Below are 19368 nucleotides of genomic sequence, written 5' to 3'. Positions count from 1 at the left end.
TTCGCTTTAGTATTAGAAATCACTTGGTATACAGCGAACAAATTAGGCTAGTAATACAACCAAGTACAGCAGGTATCAACATTAGAGACACTTCGACCGGCGGAGCACTTCAAACACGTGAAAGAAAAACGAAGCAAACAACTTTGGAAGGCGAGAAAATATGAAAAAAGTGATAGACAGAACAGGGTGGTTAAAAAGAGAAAGGAAGACAAAGAGGGAAATTGGGAATGAAAAGATAAAAAGATAGAAGACAGAGAGAAACAAAGATGGTGATGTAAAGTGCTTGAAAGAAATAGGTTCCTAAAAGCCTATAGCCAGAGAAAAACGGAGTGGATCATTAAAATGAAAGACAGTCAGACAGAATGAGAGATAGAAAAAGAGGACGTTGTAAAAAGAGCGTGAAAAAAAAGGAAATAAATAGAGTGATGGATACTACAAAGAAAAGAAGCGAAAAGAAACAGGTACAAAAATTGAGTAGAGTAAACGAGTAGAAAACGAAAGAAAGCGAAAAAGAAACAAATAAAAAATCAGGATAAGCAAAATGGGCCACCCAACTCTACTGCAATATTTTTCCTATTCGATGTAGGTATAGCATCATATCGTGGCACCTAATAATTGCTTAAATGTCGTGACACAACAGTCCCTCATCTACGCAATATGCCCGCGAAGCGATAGTGAGTGTTCTTGTTGCGGTGTTTTGACATGCAGTATGACATCTGTCTACCCGACTTTGGCAGCTAGATCCAATGGTCTCACTCTCAGACGAGCAAAATCACGCGTACATCGTGTGGTCCGAGTTAATGAGTTCGCGAGGGTCTTAAAAAGACAGGTCAACAGGGGCGGCGTAAGTGCTCAATATGGCAAGAATCGCATCGTTTGCACTCGCTGCGCTGTGGTGCTCGGCATGTGTACTAGGGAAGCTCGGATCACCCGGTGGTCCCCGTAAGCTGCACCAGGAGATTGCCGACAGTTTTAAGGTATAATATTCACCAGAATTTTAGCACAGCTATTGAAACTTCTTCTTGTGTTTATGAAGCTACCTGTGGTCACACACTTGCGTGCTTTTATATGGAGAAAATTAGTGTGAAAAAAATAGGTAGGGTTCTTGGCAGGTTAATTATGCCCATAACGGCAGTAATTCCGATGAGTATATAATGTGGACGCTTTCAGTTGAAAGGTTTAGTTTCATTTTAAGGCTTTGTTTTGTAGAATAAGCCCAATTTTAGGTTAGTGCTTTGTGTGTCACGTCTTTTTACGTTATCGTGCGTCAGAAACAGTGTTGAATCAACATCATGCAAGACCACCAACTCATCTAACTTTCTCGAAACCTTTCTTATTTAAATTACAAATTGGACTTTCAAATTTGAAGTAACTTCGCAATGTGCTAAAGTTCTGCTAAAATGTACACAAAGGGTATATATTCACTTCCACGTGGCAGTAGTTTTTGCCCAACGTTGTAATACAGAAGAAATATGCAGTGGTTTCTTTACTTATAACCACAGCGTATATTCAAGAAACCATAACCTAAAACGGACGCGTAGAATTCATTTTTACCATTTTTATTGCTATGTATTTGAAAAACTGGTGCATTTGGTGTTTTACTTCGACTGCTTTGAGTAGCCTCTAGAAATGGTATTTGTGCTCTCGTTCGTAATCGATTCGGATTTCATTCACTATCCGTGTTTCTACTTTGTAAGTATTTTCGTAAAAGTGAAGTAAGTAGGTTATAATTTAAATAACGTTAGGTCATTCCGTGTCATGCCCACAAGAAATTTAGGTGACCATGAAGAATTTATTAACAATTATCATGCAGATCTATAGAATTCAAAGCTGTGAACTTCAAAAAATATTGTCTTGTTAGAGACTTCCATATCCATCACAATGTCGTCTTCCTGTTTTACATAAGAAATTTATTTAAATGTGTCTTTCCACGTTTCCGTACCAAAGTAGGTTTACGTATGAAGTAAATCTGTTTGGGGAATTTGCCTGGAAGCAAATATTATTACTAGAATTGTTCCACCCTAATATGCATATGCAAGGATTACATTATAAAATGAACTTTATATAATATTCACACAAGGCGTAATATTTCGATAGAAAAATTGAAACTTAAGAAGACGTCTTGCTAAAAGTTCCGGGGCGTGCATAAAATAATTGTAGTATTGTCAATTAGTTTGAAACGTGTTAAAATAGAATTTCTGCCTAATATGCAAGCTCTGTTTGGTGTCTCAACAAGAAAGGATACTTCTAGAATAAATTTTCTAACCTACAACACCCAGATGACATTCAGGGCAGATTGGAAGGCTCTCAATTGACGAAGCTCTCTCCAAAATGATCGAGCTGTTCAGTGTTTTCAACGCAATATGCCAGCGTGACTTTTCTTTGAATGTTTTTGAGATGTTGAGATAACAATCGCGAATTGGATGGCTGTCAACTTGGCTTAACGAAAAAGTTATCATGGTTTTGAAACAACTGCACCTTTACATTTATCGCATTCATGTTGCGTAGGTATAAAAGCTGAGGTTTTCTCGGACACACCTTAACATTTCACTAACGAATAAGAGAAGATTTAGCACAGCCTATTTTCTCAAACATATACCTACAGCAGGCCATGGTCATTAAATGACTGTAATGGCATGCTTGAACGACGGTAGATAAGCTGAGCTTGTTGCCAGCACCTCTATATACATTTTAAAATTGCGAATCTGTCCCGTTCGTCTTGGCCAACGGCCCTCACCGCGGATCAATGCAAGTATCTTTCACTGATAAACATGCCAACTCGACGTTTTGTTATTCGCTTAGCAGTCCATTTGTTAGTGAAACATTTATGTGCAAATAATAAAGTATCTCTCTCACATCAGCCGTCCAAGTAGACAAAAGGGCATCTGGAAACTTGATTACTAAAAACAAAATCTTCTTGAGGCACCATCCGCTATACGAACACTAATCTATCATTCTTTTTCTCTTTTCGCAACTGCTATTTGCGTCATCTATATGGCCACACAATAAGCATACCTGGTGAATTCACTCGAGTCCATACAAAATCGTGCGGCTCGTTTCACCACAGCAACTACAAGCAAGCATCACGCCCGTCTGATATGAAGTCGCTTTCGCTTCGATCCAAGGAGCCACATAGGAACACTGATTCATCGGCATCCTTATAACATTTTCTGTAGCCCCAGCGCGGTGGTCTAGTGGCTAAGGTATTCGGCTGCTGACCCTCAGGTCTCGGGATCGAAACCCGGCTGCGGCGGCTGCATTTTCGATGGAGGCGAAAATGCTGTTGGCCCGTGTGCTCAGATTTTGGTGCACGTTGAAAAACCCAGGTGGTCGGCATTTCCAGAGCCCTCTACTGCGGTGGTCTCAATATCATATGGTGTTTTCAAAGTAAACCCCCCACATATATATCAATAACATTTTCTGCAATTATCATGCATCTATACTACTGCTTTGTCAAATGCGCTGTATATCTCATTGTCTTCGAAATAACTGAAGTTTACAACGTCTGCTCAGACAAACAAATCCTTCTACTTAATCGGCGTCATTCGGTGTCATTTAGCATTTGAATGATCTTCCAGATATCATTGATAACTGCTAACATTATCTCAGAAATACATATTTATTGCGCCCTCATGATTTTAAGGCTTCAAACTCTCCCATATATGTCACAACGTTTATACAATCATTTTACCTTCATGCGCATGAACCGAAAAACTGATTCAATTAACTATTCTGCTCTTCCTAAAGCCGTTCGCCTTTGGAACGACCATGTTAACACCATTGATTCCGATAATAACCAAGAAAACTGTAAGCATATAATAAACTCACGTTTGTTAAAATATTTTTTATTTAACAACACTATTATTGTTTTTTATCTCTTATTGCCTTTTGTATGCAATTTCACTTTACACACCTGATGGGGCATGCGCTCAGTAATTCTTGTGTAAATGAGCTGTATTCAGGGAAATTATAATTCTGCCTCTTTTTGTTGTGTAGAACATAGCGCAATCACATTACATAATGAATTCCCACTTGTGTTACGATAACATTTCTTACGTTGTTCTCATATATTTGTGATATTTTTGTACGCAGTACACGTTCGAAATACTTTTTGTATGACCCCCCTCACACAATGCATCTAGGGCCTGTATGGTAATTTTAAATAGGCAAATAAATAAACGAATAAATACTTAGAGTAGTTTATTTACAGGGCTCTGGGGTCTTCAAACGAGAGCTTCAAATGATGAGTCTATAACATTTTTTTCACTCTACTTATTCTTTCTTTCGATGTCTCAAACGTAGAGAAATTGTATAAAGATGTTCCGGCTTGTGCAAGGGTCTAGCGCTATGTTTTAAATGGTGTGGTCTATTAGAGTGCAGATCTGTCTCCTAATAAAGTACTTTTATTGTGTATTGACTGAGGCATTCTTGGCCGCATAGCTACTAAACGATACGTTAACCATGTTAAAAATATCTGTATTTGGCGTTCACTTTCCACAACCTACGTTTTTGGCGATTCAACTATACGTGCTCTGTTTTGCTGCAATTTTTCGCGCCCACAACTCTCCTCATGTAGTGTTCCAATTGGAACCTGCCATGTGCTTGTATGAATGTATAAAGGAAAGTATAAATAAAAAATATAGAAATGCTCCTAAAAACTAAGAAGTTGTACATTTTGCTCGGTGGCATTGGCATGGCTACGCGCAGCATGTGGGACTCATATTTGCCGTCACCGCACTCCTATTACCGCGAGAGCCTTTAGGTGTATCTTCCATAGCTACTTATATTGCTCGCATCTGCTTGTGTTTTGACTATTTCTCAGGATAACTTCGTAGCTGCCAATCGGTACCTCTACACGTGGGCATTGCTGGAAATGAAAAGGTTGACCAACTTGCTTTGTCTTTTAACTGTGATGATTGTAACTGCCCAGAAGTTTTATATATGAAGGACAACGCTCATCTGCTTATGTACTGAGGCTTCCTAGTGCAGTACCCAGGCCAATATGCAGTGTACTAATCATTCTCTCCCCGTGTTCGTGGTCCTTGCTTGCTCGTCATCCCAGAGCACTGTTATATAAACAAGAGCTGGCTCAGTGTTGGTGCGCGAACGCTCACACCATGAAAGGCATGTTGACAGTCACTTGTGCACAGCCTGTGATTCTTGTAATGCACATGATCGTCTTATAGTACAATGTCCCTTAATTACTACGCATTGGGCTTTGTGGATAAATGGGCATAAACTCCTGGGGTTTATGTGCCTGATTATAGGCGATTTTCTCTTCCCGAGAGGTTGTGTTCCCAATGTGACCAGGCCCTTCTGACAGGTATCAAGCCCTACAGAAATTATTAACCAACAAACCTGGCTTCCTGTTTATAGACGTTTTCCTATTTCTATTTCACTTCTGATTCGCAAACTTTCACCACTGTTTTCTTTACTTCTTTCTTCTGTCAATTCCTTATTTCCTTCTATCTTGCTTCCCTCTATCTCTTTTTTACTCCGGACAAAATAGGCAGGTCCTGTGCCTTGGCACATGGCAGTTGCTAGCTTTCTCTTGTGCTCCTTGCTTAATGTCCTTGCAATCTGCGTACGTAATTGAAATAAATAAATTCAAAAGTTCTTGAATGTGGTTGTCAGAACGCAAACCAATTATCATTGTGCTTCAGTAACTGGTAATTACACTTCACGCGTTCTTCGGCAACCTGAAACTGCCATACACTTCACCAGAACACGTGGTAGGGCGTTTCATGCTGAATACTTCTGATCAAATTCTTGAATTTCGTCAGTGGAACGTAATGCGCATGTGATCCTGCGTACAGTACAATGAAATGAAGCAGTGTTATTTGTGTGTTCTCCTGTCTATGTTACTTTCTTTTTCATCTTTTTCACCCCCTTTCTACAGCGCAGAATAGCAAACCACATATACCTTTGTTTCACCATTCTGCATTTCCTCTCTTTTTATGCTCGCCCTGCTCTGGTGTAATGTCTTCAAACGAAGAAAATTCAGTAGGCTTTCTGATAGAAAACTACAATGAAACGTTGTTTCTCCTACGCAAGCCCTGTCTCTGAAAATATGTCGTTAGGTGATCTCACTATGAAAGTTCTTTTTGTAAATCAAACACGCAAACATTTCTAGGATAAAATGTAAAAATATGTTGCAAATTCTACCCATGCCAGGCGTTTCCCCGTAGTCAGTGCATGTGCGGTATGAGGCTGACTACTGTAATGGCCTCCTGATGCAGTGAATGTGCTGGGAAAGGCGAATTTATCCTGCCAGCGTGAAGGCCTGAGATGCCTTATGGAAGATGTCTGCAAAAAATGGTGGCTCACTGCTTTCTAGATTCAGATGAGATTTGCTAGCTGTCAGATAGCATTATCTAGCGCTTGCTCTCTTTAGCTAGCATAGACTGATTTTGTTTCTATTGATTATCGGCTGGCCATGCGCTAGTTCACTCTAGCTTATGCTTACCACCTCTTGGTTAATGATCCCTACCTACTAACTAGTTTTGCCCACTGCGTGCTGGTTTTCATTATATACGCTAGTATTATCTTATCATTGGTGAGCCTCTGCTAGTACTCAAGGATGCTTACTACCAATAGCATGTGCTGATTACCATACCCACGAGAGCTCATCGAAGTTCCCATCTGTCATCGGCAGAAGTAGCACCTATGTACGCACGGTAATTCACTATCGCGCTGCACTACACGCTTCATGTGCCAAACAGCAGTCGACGTACCCGGTAAGCTAATGTCATACGCATGACTATCATCTTTGCATAGCTAGTCACACTATTAACACTAAAATCAGTGTTAAGCATTGCGCCATACGGCTATCTTTATGAACTGCATTGAGTAGCAAAGATTCTCATTGTGTGTAAGAATGGTTGACACTACCAAAATTAGAGCTTCCCTGCCCTAATTAGGAAATGTTATTTTGCAGGTTATTGAGAACTTCCCGTACACCGTAGCCATCTCAGACTCGGACAACGACACCATGTTTGAATGTGTGGCCGCAAACAGAACAGAGATTGACCCGGAGGCCCAAACAGCTACTTTCGTGTGGCTCTTTCAAGGGAACGAGAACTCTCCAAAGTATGTTGTGAATTTCTCTAGGGCTGTTGTTTAGACGCCTCAGAAACTGTGAAGAAAAAGACTTGTCTGTTTATGTGCCAAATTTCAACGCATGACACGTGCAAAGGTATTACATCCTTTGAAATCTCAGCAGAGTTGGCGCAAAGCTCTGCAAGTCCTATTTAGTATTGCGCCCCCTTTGAGTCATTGAACATGTTTCGCGTTGTGCTGGATTACGTCGATCAATTGACAATAGCTCCACTGCACAAATTAATTCGTCAACGAAAGGGCGCATAGGCTCTTGTGAAGGATCTATAGTTGCTGAAAGTGACGCACCAGTGGAGGTCGGGCTACGGCTACTGCTGTGAAACACGCTTGTGCATCAATGCTATGTGCCGTGCAAAACCATGTATTACTCAAAGCGTTCCCGTAACCATAGCAAATATTCTGTCACCTCTTCCCCAAGATACAGCGACTATGTGGTGAAACAATTTATTCTACTCTTACTGCGACATCAGCGTCCTGAGCGGTGACATGATGCCACTTGAGTATGACGGTTTGTTGAAGGAGTACTTATGCTCTAACCTCTAGATGTCTCTACCATTCGTACTGTCAAAATATAAATCCAATGGCCCTACCCAGAGATATAATAATCCTCTTGTCAAAATATTCTCTTTTATGGAACGCAGGTCTAAACACTTTCATATAGATTTCCATTGCAAGACATTGTAAGTATTCATAAAATTCGGGTACCTGCTAGCGCATAGTAATTAAATAGTGGAGCTTGCAGAAAAAGCCTCTGAGTTAAAAAGCACACAATGCAACGTTTCAATCTTCCTCTCTGTATTAGATTATTTTACGCGTCATCTTTCTTGTGCAGAATACAAGGCATAGTACTATTTATGATACCTGCCTCCGTCAGTGCTCTTGAATAAGGTTTCTATCGAGACCAGCTAGTCTTGTGTGCATTCACCTTCACCGCCTTATATATAGAAAGAAAGGTAGAGGGAAAGCTGAGGACGATAACCACTGAGATTTCAAGTTGTATGTTGACTACATTAATATGAGAGAGAATGCTTGAAAGATGATGACACAACAATGTCGTTATGCTTATGACGGCATACGAGAGCTACATAAGCATGTTACCTATGTAGAATAGCAAACTCATTCAAACCGCTTTCACTACAAACTTCAGCAACATGACTCACATTGCTGCGTAAGTCAGCGACTTAAACCTTGGTAGCCTTTTTACCACTACCCGAGTAGGGAAGCCAACTTAGCCAAGCTTGGTTAACGTCCCTGCCAATTCCTTCGTTTCTCTCGCGCTCTCGCTGCCTGAAAGGGTGGTTGTTGAATAGCATAGTTGTGGTTAGAGAGCTACGTTGAATGAATTAAAAGAGTGCTGCCATGTGGAAGCTGCTCAATTCTGTCTCTGCACCAGCGCAGTTCAACGGCCATTCAAAAATAAAGGTATACGCATTTATTAAAGATGCAGTCTGAACCTGGGTCCTCAATTTTTCCAAGGGCCTTGCTCAGCGCAAAAAAGCATACAGCTCGTCGTACTGTGTAATACCAGGTAGTTGTACTAGGTAAGTCTTTATCATGAATTGTCACCGAAGCCCTTTGTGTCACACCCTTCGTGTGACGCTTGGGTTATTTTGCGTGGCAGTAACACGTAAAGAAGTTGCCATGTGGAGGAAAAGGAGTCCTTTTGATCTTCTTTCTCAAGCTACGACGCCATTCTGAAAACACCAAAATTATGCATGCGGCGAATGCCGACCTGATGCAAACTGGACAGAAATAAAGCATAGTACCTCATACTCTACGCCTACAGCTTTATGATGACACACAATGAGAAGGAGGTCTCCGGATAAACTTTGACCATGTGCACTTCTTTAACGAGTACGTAAATTAAGTGCGCGCATGTTTTTTTTTCGCCTTCCGTTGACGTGTAGGCGCGGCAGAATTCTAACTACTTCCTACGTGCTTGTTAACGTAATGCCACCACCGATAATCCGCCGTTGTGTGTCCAGTCAGAAATAGTTGCCGTGGTTGTCTACAACAATGCGCGCCGAGGAGAGGAAGTGGCCTGCACAAATCGCTCTCGTAAACTAGATATTCTCTTCAAGATAGGCAATGTCATTTTGCTTGCAGAAATCATGGTGCTTCATGCTGTCACGACGTCAAAATATAGGTGTTATCACAGGGATAGAGAGATACCACAAGTATCTTGCTTTTCCAAATAGAACACGTTCTATTTCTTGAACAAGTTCTTCTTGTTCTAGAATAAGTTCTTCGTCGTGACTTCTGAAGTCCTTCATAGCACATGCATCACTACCATCGTCTTTCTTTCTGCTAGCACGTGGCAATATTCCTCTGATGGGTGGAGCAAAGTATCTGAGATGTTTCGCAGTAGCGTGATAAATTAGGGAGTTGCCCATATATTTTTCAAGAACTCCTGAACACCTCCAGCTGAAGATCACATAAACTGCTGTTCTTTTTTTTTGCTCATTTGCAGGCAGAATATTCCTTTCTACGTTAAGACCGGCGAAGAACCTGGAACGCTGCTGTTCACCATAGAAGGCGGTAATGAATGAAATTCAACTATGATATTTCACAAGAAAAAAAGACATGAATGGTGCCAAAGCATAGTGGCGTCTGCCGCATATTGCACACATTCTCCGCGCGGAGCGATTACCTGATGTACCTTGTATCAGCTCCTATGCAAAAGTATCGAACGTGAATTAAGACGTCGTAAAATGGTAAGACAATTTATCATGGCAACATCAAATACTCCTATGCAATCGACAATAAGAGGAGTGTAAATGCGAAGCATTTCTTAGTGATCTTCAATAAATTTCAGCGTATCTATCAATCTATTCATCTATCTATCTATCTATCGATTTATGTATCTATCTATCTATGCATCTATCTACCTATCTAGGTACCTACAACTTTTACCTCTCCAGGCCTTTTCGATAATGATATCAATACAAAAACTGGTTTGGCATAGCATGACTGTATGCTAAGCATATGTGATTAGCCATAACATGAAAATTATCATACGTATGCCACCAATGTCATGATTTACATTTCTGTGTTTATTGTTCTTGCGATGGTTCCATTCACATGATGTATTGCAAAACTAGTAAGGTATGAAATGTCTACATGGCGAACATAAGAGGCAGGCCCTAACGTGTAAATCATCACACGCATGTCATGTAAGTAATGACTACTCTCCACGCTCATGGTGCGCTCTTGTTTGTTTCGCGAGCTTCACTTATGCCTGATTTAGTATTTCGTGACGCGAACGGACGACGAAGGTAAATGACACGTTCGAACGTGATAATCCTTGCATGCATATCATGTAAAACCTGACTACATGCTACGCTCTTTGTGCATTCGTGGACGCGTCACTGGCTTGACATTCGCCATTTTTTGTGCTACGTGATCTGAATGGATGACGAAGGTATATGACTTATGCAAACATGATAATCATGAGATGCGTGTCAAGTAAGAGCTTGACAACATACCATGCTCATGATGCACTCGCGGCTGTTTCGCTAGCTTAACATATGTCAAATTTGATATTGCGTAAAGTGATTCGACGAACAAGAAAAATGACACACCAAAACATGATACTCATGATAGGCGTGTCACGCAAATTATGACTGCATTCTACGTTCATAGCGGGCTCATGGGCCTTTCGCTACTTCTACATATGCCAAATTTGGTATATGTGACGGGAATAGACGACGAAGGTAAACGGCACGTGCAAACGGTATAATCATGACACGTGTGTCACGTAAAACATGAATACATGACACGTCCATAGTGTACTCGCGATCGTTCCGCTAGCTTTATTCACACCAAATTTGGTTCTTCGTGACGCCAGTGAATGACGTAGGTATAGGACTGGTGGAAACATGATAATCATGTCATGTGTCTCATTCAAGAACGTGACGACATACCACGCTCATGATGCGCTCGCGGCCATTTCGCTAAGTTCACATATACCAAACTTGCTAGAAAGTGACGTGAATCGACGGACGCAAAAGACATGTCAAAACATAATGAACATGACATGCATGTAATGTAAAACATGACTGCATGCAATGCTCATAGCGTGCTCCCGGCCGTTTCGCTACTTGCGCATATACCAAATTTGGTATTGCGTGACATCAATAGATGACGAAGGTAAATCACACATTCGAACATGGTAAATATGATATGCGTGTCCTGTAAAACATGTCTACACGTTACGCTCATAGCATGCTCTCGGTCATTCGGTTAGCTTCACATATACCTAATTTAGTATCATGTGAGCTGAATAGACGACAAAAGTAAACGATACGTCGATACATGACATTCATGATATGGAAGCTATGTGCGGCACAGTTTACATCCGCATCATAACGTAGTGCTGATTTTAAAGTGACATGTAAAGTTTGCTAATTCGTGCTTCGTGCTTCACATATCATCGAATCGCACTCTACGTAGGGTGTGCCAATTTTTTTGTCACAGATATAGCTAAGGATAGTCAAATGACTTACCACCTCTTTGTGCATGACACCTCGTGGCTTCGTGCTATAATGAGGGATGGTTGTCTGTTTCCCTTTCTTGATATTGCAGCTACCTTGTGAAATCCACCAGAAACATTGAGAACATAACGATAATATCACGCAAAGAGTGAGGTAAACTGATAATAAGCCTATTCTTTATGTGTACGTTGTTAAAAAATCAGAACTACATTTTCAATTTTTATGGGGCATAGGATGCTCTTTTCAAAATGCAAATATTGTATTCTGGCACTGAGTGAAATAATTTGGCGATAGTTGGCTTGCAAGGGATGATTTCTCGCCGTACGTATGGCTTTGCAAGCTGGCTGCGTTCACACTGCTGTTGAATCGAATATATTTTGCATGAAGTTACATTTACAAACATGACGCTGGTATCTTTAAATACAGTTACTTTTTCTAGTTAATCAGCAATGCTCCCCCTCCCTTGTTTTTACTGCTTTGTACTTACCACTATGTATTTCACGTTGTTTTTGCGTTGGTACTACGCTCGACTCTTGCTAGGGGGCCAGGCAAAGCTGGCATGCCTCGCATGGGCTCCGTATTCTACGCAGTTTTTCTTCAACCAAGACTGCTTTGTTGGTGCTAACAGTAGTCTCTCTTGAACTTCAGCAAGTTGACGACGCTACTGGTGAGTGCCTCAAACCTTTTTTTTCTCGAGGAGCTTTGCAAACCTCCACTCTTGCTGAGCGGAGGAACGCCGCTACGTTAGTTTTAACGCCACCGGCACCGGCGTCGCGCTCGCGCTTCGAAGCGCATGAAAAAGGTCATTCGGCCACGCAATGGCGTACAAGGTGAGTGGCATGAACCTACCTGCCACAGAATTCAACCTAAAAGAATGGATTGTATTTTGAATGTCGGACAACGCTCACTTCGACAACTGTCAAAAGAAACTGAAAGAACGCAATCAAGTAAAGCGGCGTCACCTGACCAAACGCCACCACGCAAAACGGAACCAGCACCCAGCCTTCTCTCACAGCTCGACGACACAGCTGTGCATCCTCGCCTAAAACACCTGCCATGGTTGCCAGCCGATGACTTCAAGATTGTCTTTCGTCCGAGTGTGGGCGTAGATCTGACCCAATACAACGATGGAGAGTTACGAGTGGCTGTAGCCGCCAACCGCGGACTGCACTCCGTGGTTGCCGAGGAGAATCCTGTGTGCACCAACCTGGCCAAGAATATTTTCACCGTGTCCACTTCTTGCGCTGACCGAGTCGCCAACTGTGCAAAAATTTGAGAACTCACGCTACGTGGTAAACGAACCTGGTGTTTCATGCGCACATAGCTCCCCCGGATGGGGCATGCACAGGGGTTATCTACCAAGCTTGGAATGGGGAATCATCGCAGGACTTGCTGCAAGAATTACGTCGGTCGAATCCTCTCCTACCAATGGTCCAAGCAAGGGTCATGGGGCATACCTCATGCACTGTGCTCATTCATTTCATGACTGAGGAACTTCGTCCATCAGTGAAAATGTTTGGCATGCTTTACGCTGTTTTCAACTTTCGACCGAAGCTGAAAGAGTGCCTAAATTGCGTACAAGTCAGCCAGCGACGAGATGTATGTCCCTAGCCAAATTGCCTTACTTGCTCAAGCTTCAACAGAATCACCCGTAGGACTACCCATGCACTCCACAGTGCGTCATCTGTGGGGGCGCTCACAAGACGAGCGACAGGGCATACAAGCAACGCTACCAGCGTGGCTTCAGCCGTCCCTCTCGCTCACGACACAGGGCACAACAGCAACCCGAGTTCCAGCAACAGCAGCCCGAGTTCTAGCTCGAGAAGGAGTTTTTTTCCAAGCATCGATTATGGAAATCGTAGCAGTAGAAACAAGTGTCCTGGACGAAACCACAGCAGCAAAAGCAAAAGCCATGGATTAAATGCATCACAAAGCCCGGCACCGAACCCGAAAAGGTGATCTGAGCAAAGCAAAGCTCCTGCTCATGTTGCGTGCTCTCAGACGCTAAGGAAAATTTTAAAACTTAGGTGACATATGAACGTTTAGAGCGTCAGAATCAAGAGCTAAAGCAACAGTTGGCTCTGGTGCTGGAACGTTTAAATACACTGACGGCTTCCCCACCTGCGTCTTCTACACCCCTATTCATCTCCCCCTCTATCATAGAGCCTGATATGGCAGCAAAGTCAGAGATCGATAATATAGATTCGTCCCCACAGCCAACAAAAAAGAAAAGAAGAGAGCAGCCTGAGTCATCAGAAGATGATTTTATATACAGCTGTCAAAAAATTCGGAAAGAACACCGGCAACTTCAACAAAGGTTGATCTAGGCTTTACGCAATTCTCTGAACGCTTCACTAAGATAAAGAGTATTCTAGACGTGTTATTTTCTCGGCTCGAGTTTCTTCTTCAATCTCAACACTCTTCAGCACCTCCGCAGCCATAACCCCCTCCTGCAATCTTGCCTCATCTTCACCCTCTTCACTCTGCATATGGCAATGACATCGCCATGAAATAATAAACAAGAGAGACAACCTCTCACTTTATATAAAACGGTCTACACGCACCCTTGATGTCATCTCCGTACAGCAGTCTTTCAACGCATGCAAAATTCTCGGCTATCATGCTGTACATTCGCATCCTATAGCTCTCCGTGGGCTATTGCATATATACGCAGGAATATCTCGTTTATAGCGCACGATCTCTCTGCTCATTGCAGTGACTGCATTCTTCTTGAACTTCTCCGGTGTCATGCAGGACAAGGCACATATTTTATTCTCAATATTTATTCTCATCCTGGAGATGGTCTCACTGCTGTTTTTGAAGCAATCGATAGGGCCATTCATATAGTGAGGTCTGCTCCCATAGTTGTAACGGGTGATTCTAATGCTCCGCACGTAGATTGGGGTTACTGCATAAACACTTGGAAGGGCACCAGTCTTTTTCAATACAATCAGCGAAACATGTGCACCCTAGTCACTGATTGCATGCAAGAAACACGCATTGGCAACAGTGTGAGCAGAAATACCACCCCAGATCTTACTTTCCCTAAGAAGGTGCGACAAGCTAACTGGACACACAGTGGAGCAACCTCACCAGTGCTCATTACACCTTAACAATTACGCTGTCCCATGCCAATTATCGTCCACAGTTTCATTTGAAACCTATCGTCGACTGAGAGAAATTTTGCGCAATCCGAGACCGAAACCCAAAAAAAGAACTTTAGAACTACAAAGATTGGGCGTCTCAGCTTAAAAAGGCTGTACTTCCTAGCGAAAATGTAGTCACAGCAGCACATATCCGCGATCCAGTAGACAGCAGGCTACTCCACTTAAGGGAGGCCTATCAGAGCTTGAAGGAACGATGGCTCAAGCAAAAATATAATCGCGAACTTAAACAAAAATTGGCACAAACGCCCCAGCTTGTAACTGAACACGCGGCCGAGTTTTCATCACAGCAATATAACCAGATATTTAGGTGTTGACGGCACTTTACATATGAAGGTTTCCTGGCCCCTGCTTCACCATATGTCAGACAGATGCTCCTCGCGATATGAATGTGATAAGCAAATTACTAAACTCTTCTTTGTAGTAGCAAAACAAGGACAAGACACTGAAACTGCTCCTAAAACTAGGTATTTTCTTGGCCCAAGGCGAGAATCGTTACTACCTACAATGAAGCTCCCAATCCAGACTTGCTTGCATCGATTGCAGAGGCGGAAATTCGGGCTGCACTAAGCAAACTTCGCATACGTCTGCTCTAGGACTATATAAAATTACGAACAAATCCCTCCGAATTATAAACTCCGAGTCAGTGGCCGCTCTTACCGATTACATGAAGCGACAAAGGGAGCAGAGCACGCTGCCCCAGGAATGGAAATCAGCTAAGGTGATTTTCATACCCAAACATCATAAGCCTTATGACCATAATAATTTGAGACCGATGTCTCTTACCTCATGCACAGGAATACTGAGGGAGCATGTAATTCTAAATCGCCTTAGCCGCTATTTGGAACAAGAAAACATCTTCCCTCCACCATATACGGCTTCCGAGCGGGACCCTCCACTCAGAATGTCATGCTGCAGCTTAAGGAGGATGTGCTCAATCCTACTTTCCCACACATATACTGAGCCATCCTTGCATTGGACCTGAGAAAGACTTTCGATAACGTTCCTCAATCCTCAATTTTACAATCTCTTAGCGTACTAAACGTAGGCTCTCGGGTGCACAGGTATGTCACTGCATTTCTCAGCAGCAGGTCAATCCGCCTACAATGAGGCACTTTCAAAACCTTGGTTAGAAGGGAACTCCCCACAGATAGGATTTGTCTCATTCCTTTTCAACGTTACTCTCATCCCACTAGCGCCGAAACTTGCCGAACTACCTTCCATAAATCACTTTTTGTACGTGGATGACATCATCATCTGGGTACATTCCAGCAACCAGGGCAAATCGAATCAAAGCTTCAGTTGGCCGCTGACACTGTTATTAAGTACGCCAGCAGTATTCGGCTCACCTGTTCGGCGGCTAAATCGGAACTCCTAGTAATTGACTTTCAAAACCAAGATACATGAGATGTTCAAGTCATCCTTCATGACTCACCAATTCGCAGGGTCAATAAAATCAAAATTTTAGGCCTTAATAGTTCTTACAATGGTTCCAACGCCAACACCATAAAGTTAGTCCACACTCCAGTTCATATTGCAGCTTCCCTCATTAGGCGCATTTCCAATCGTCATCGCGGCAAGAGAGCAGCACACACACGCCGCCTCATTCAGGCCTTTGGCCTATGCCGAATCACTTATTCCATCCCCTATCTCTATCTCACAACCACGGAGACCGAGCAACTTAACAGACTTATTTGCACATCCTATAAAGCTGCTCTTCATCTCCCTAAATTATCATCAACGAAGAAATGACTTCAACTTGGTGTGCACAACACTCTGCGAAAGCTAATAGAGGCGCATCTTTTCAGTCAGTATCGAAGACTATCGTTTACAGAAACAGGTCAAGTACTTCTGCGCCGACTTGCAATCAACGTTGCTTGTCACGCCGTGGCCACGCACGCAGTTCCAGTCGCTGTTAGCAGCAACTGTTTAATCGCGCTACTCCCCAAAAACACTCACCCAGAACATAATCGAGTGCAACGGGAAGCTAGAGCCACAGCCCTTCACAAGCGCTTCCCTCTTGATTCTTCTGAAGTTTATGTAGACACGGCTGAATATGCAGATCATCCAGCTTTTGCCATAGCTGTTGTAGACGGATTTCACAAACTGGTCGCTTGTGCGTCCCTTCCAGATTCGGCAGAATCATTGGAAGCGGAGGAGGCGGCAATGGTTTTAGCCATTGTCCACTCTGCCGCTGAGTATTATTTTTTAGATTCAAAAACTGCAATTCTTAATTACGCCACTCTGAAAAAACATTCTCTGGCTGCTAAACCGCTCGAATTCTCTCCTCCACCCGATTGCATCACCATTCTCCTCTGGGTTCATGCGCACAGTGGACACCCAGGCAAAATGGCCGCTCACACCCAAGCCCCGAGCACTCGCCAACCGGGCTCACAGCGACCTGCCTTTGCTTCGAGGTGCCAGGCATCGACTCCTCAGCTATCACGATGTGACGCTATTTTACGAAAACTTCCACCTAACGTACGCCCCACTGCATAAATCTCTTTCCAGAAGTGACCAGGTTTTGTGGCGCATAATTTTAACGGCCACGTCGACTCCTTTTCTTCTTTCTGTTTTCACGCATGGCGAAACCTCTCCTCATTGCAACCTATGTGTTAGCACCAAAGCCGATTTCCATCACGTATTTTTAAATTTTCTGAGCAACCCTAGGCCTCTGTGGCAAGAGTCAGAACAACGGGAGCGATGAAAAGATGCTCTGCCCAGCTCGCCACCAGGGTTAGAGCTCCGTACAGTCAACTGTGCCTGAAGGGTCGCCAAAGCGCAGCAGTGTTCGGCCACCTACAGCGGCTGGAGGGCCCACCGTGATCCTGCTTCCAGTTCCCCTGCCACACCACTCCTCACATGACTCTACCGGGGATCAATAAGGTTGCTTACCTACCTGCCTACGCTCGTTTACGTTTGTAGTGCGCTGTCTGGCCCCCTTTACGCAGTATTCCTGTGAGACAAATAAGGTGTCGTACATAAATAAATCAAACACGTTTCAAAAATATAACCACTCCCAGTCAGCCAAAGAGCCCTACAAAACTAATACTACACGGAGCAGGCACAAAATCTTTTGACTCTAAAGAAAAAAAATGGCTCGTATCTGCATGTATCACAGCAAATGTCATTCAAAGACGATGGTCTTGCGTATGGAGAGAGTGAGCAAAACGTTTATTTGATGTTCTGCGTGAGATAATCGGTGAGTTGTATTCTGGAAGCACTGCGTTAGAGAGTCTCCATCTGTGCAGCGAAGGTGAGTGAGCGCATCGAGGCACGTTCGACACGAGTGCCTTCTGGCAGCTATCTTCAAAAGCGAAGGAAGGCGTGCACGCCCGTGGAAAAAGAGCGCCTGTCTCGGAGGCGATAAGGTGTAGAACGCAAAGCTACGGGCAGGTGCCACCACCGTTTCGTCTTAGCAAAGCCTTGAAAACATTCACCTTTCTGAGCATCGCGTTGCACTGTCAGCGCAGCTTGATAAACTCCACGGTCCTTAGAATTGCTTATGTGTGCCTTCTTTAGTATGAAGACACATTTACAAAATATCAACTTGTTGTTATGGTGCCTCAGATATGCGCAACAGTTGCTTTTCAATTGACAATTGCACAAGTATTATAGCCGAAACTTTAGCAATATAGGTGGGCGCTGCGGATGGGGTTGGCCGTTTGAGGTGCCGTTGGGGCCATTTAGGGTATCGTTAGCGCACACAAGCAGACAAATGTACAGACAGATAAACAAAACTACAGACAGAGAGACCAAAATTTTGACGCCGAAGGTATTAAAAAAAAACCATTGTCTTTACAAAAACGTGGCTGATCCGCCTTCCTAGGAATCGGTATCACACGGAAGGGAATGTGTCCTCATAGAGGTAGTTGAGCGTTTAGTGTGCATTGCGTCACCACATGGGCGAATGATTGAATGCTACAGCAACGAATTGTAAAGGCACGCGAAGAACAATCATCAGCTGGATGTCGCAGCCCATAACTCAAGAAGCAAGCATGCTCGAAATGAGCATACACAGGACGTGTATGAACTAACAACTGTCACAGCTCGACACCTAAAGAATGCTATAGAAACAAAAAAAAATCATGCGAAACCAAAGTCAACACGAATACACCGGACAAGTGTGAAATTTCCCAATTTGTACTTCTTGTGTGATGGGCAGCGTGCTTCTTTCATGAACGCGGCTGCAGTAGCGAGCGAAGCGACCTTCGTGCTCTAGAATCACCAGTCTGATAAAAGTGCTTGCAAGTGAGACAACGTTTTATGGGGCTGGCGCTTATCTAAGCTCTAAAGGCTACGACCTTCAGAGAACGCACGGAACCACACCTTCGTGCCCTCTTTGGCCATCAATTGGCGCTTGCGCCACCACACCTTCGTGCCATCTCACTACTGATTACAAAAATGCGCTGATGTTCGGAGCTCTGTGATCGCCAAACAGTATATGGTATGAATAAATAGTTTGTTTCCAGATCCTTTGACAACGCATGCTTCATGTCCTAATTAGTGCTTATTGCAGCGTGCAGGAGATAGAAAGGCTGCTGGTTTGGTGCCCTGGGATAAGACTTTTCCCTCTATTATATTTTTTCTTGTTT

General features: G+C 43.1%; 1 protein-coding gene across 1 annotated transcript in view; it reads left to right on the top strand.

Moving 5' to 3' along the window:
• The first annotated feature begins 780 nt into the window (after positions 1-780).
• Positions 781-19368, top strand: part of LOC119174136 (uncharacterized) — a 51066-nt gene continuing 32478 nt past the window's right edge. The window contains exons 1-3 of the mRNA XM_037424951.2: positions 781-977; positions 6938-7089; positions 9587-9654. Coding sequence (XP_037280848.2) covers positions 858-977; positions 6938-7089; positions 9587-9654 — 340 coding nt within the window. The 5' untranslated portion in view covers positions 781-857. The remainder of the gene's footprint in view (positions 978-6937; positions 7090-9586; positions 9655-19368) is intronic.

This window comes from Rhipicephalus microplus, chromosome 5, assembly GCF_043290135.1.
Source record: "Rhipicephalus microplus isolate Deutch F79 chromosome 5, USDA_Rmic, whole genome shotgun sequence".
NCBI lineage: Eukaryota > Metazoa > Arthropoda > Arachnida > Ixodida > Ixodidae > Rhipicephalus > Rhipicephalus microplus.
The sequence above is the reverse complement of the archived record's forward strand: the minus strand, read 5'-3'. Positions and strand labels throughout refer to the sequence as shown.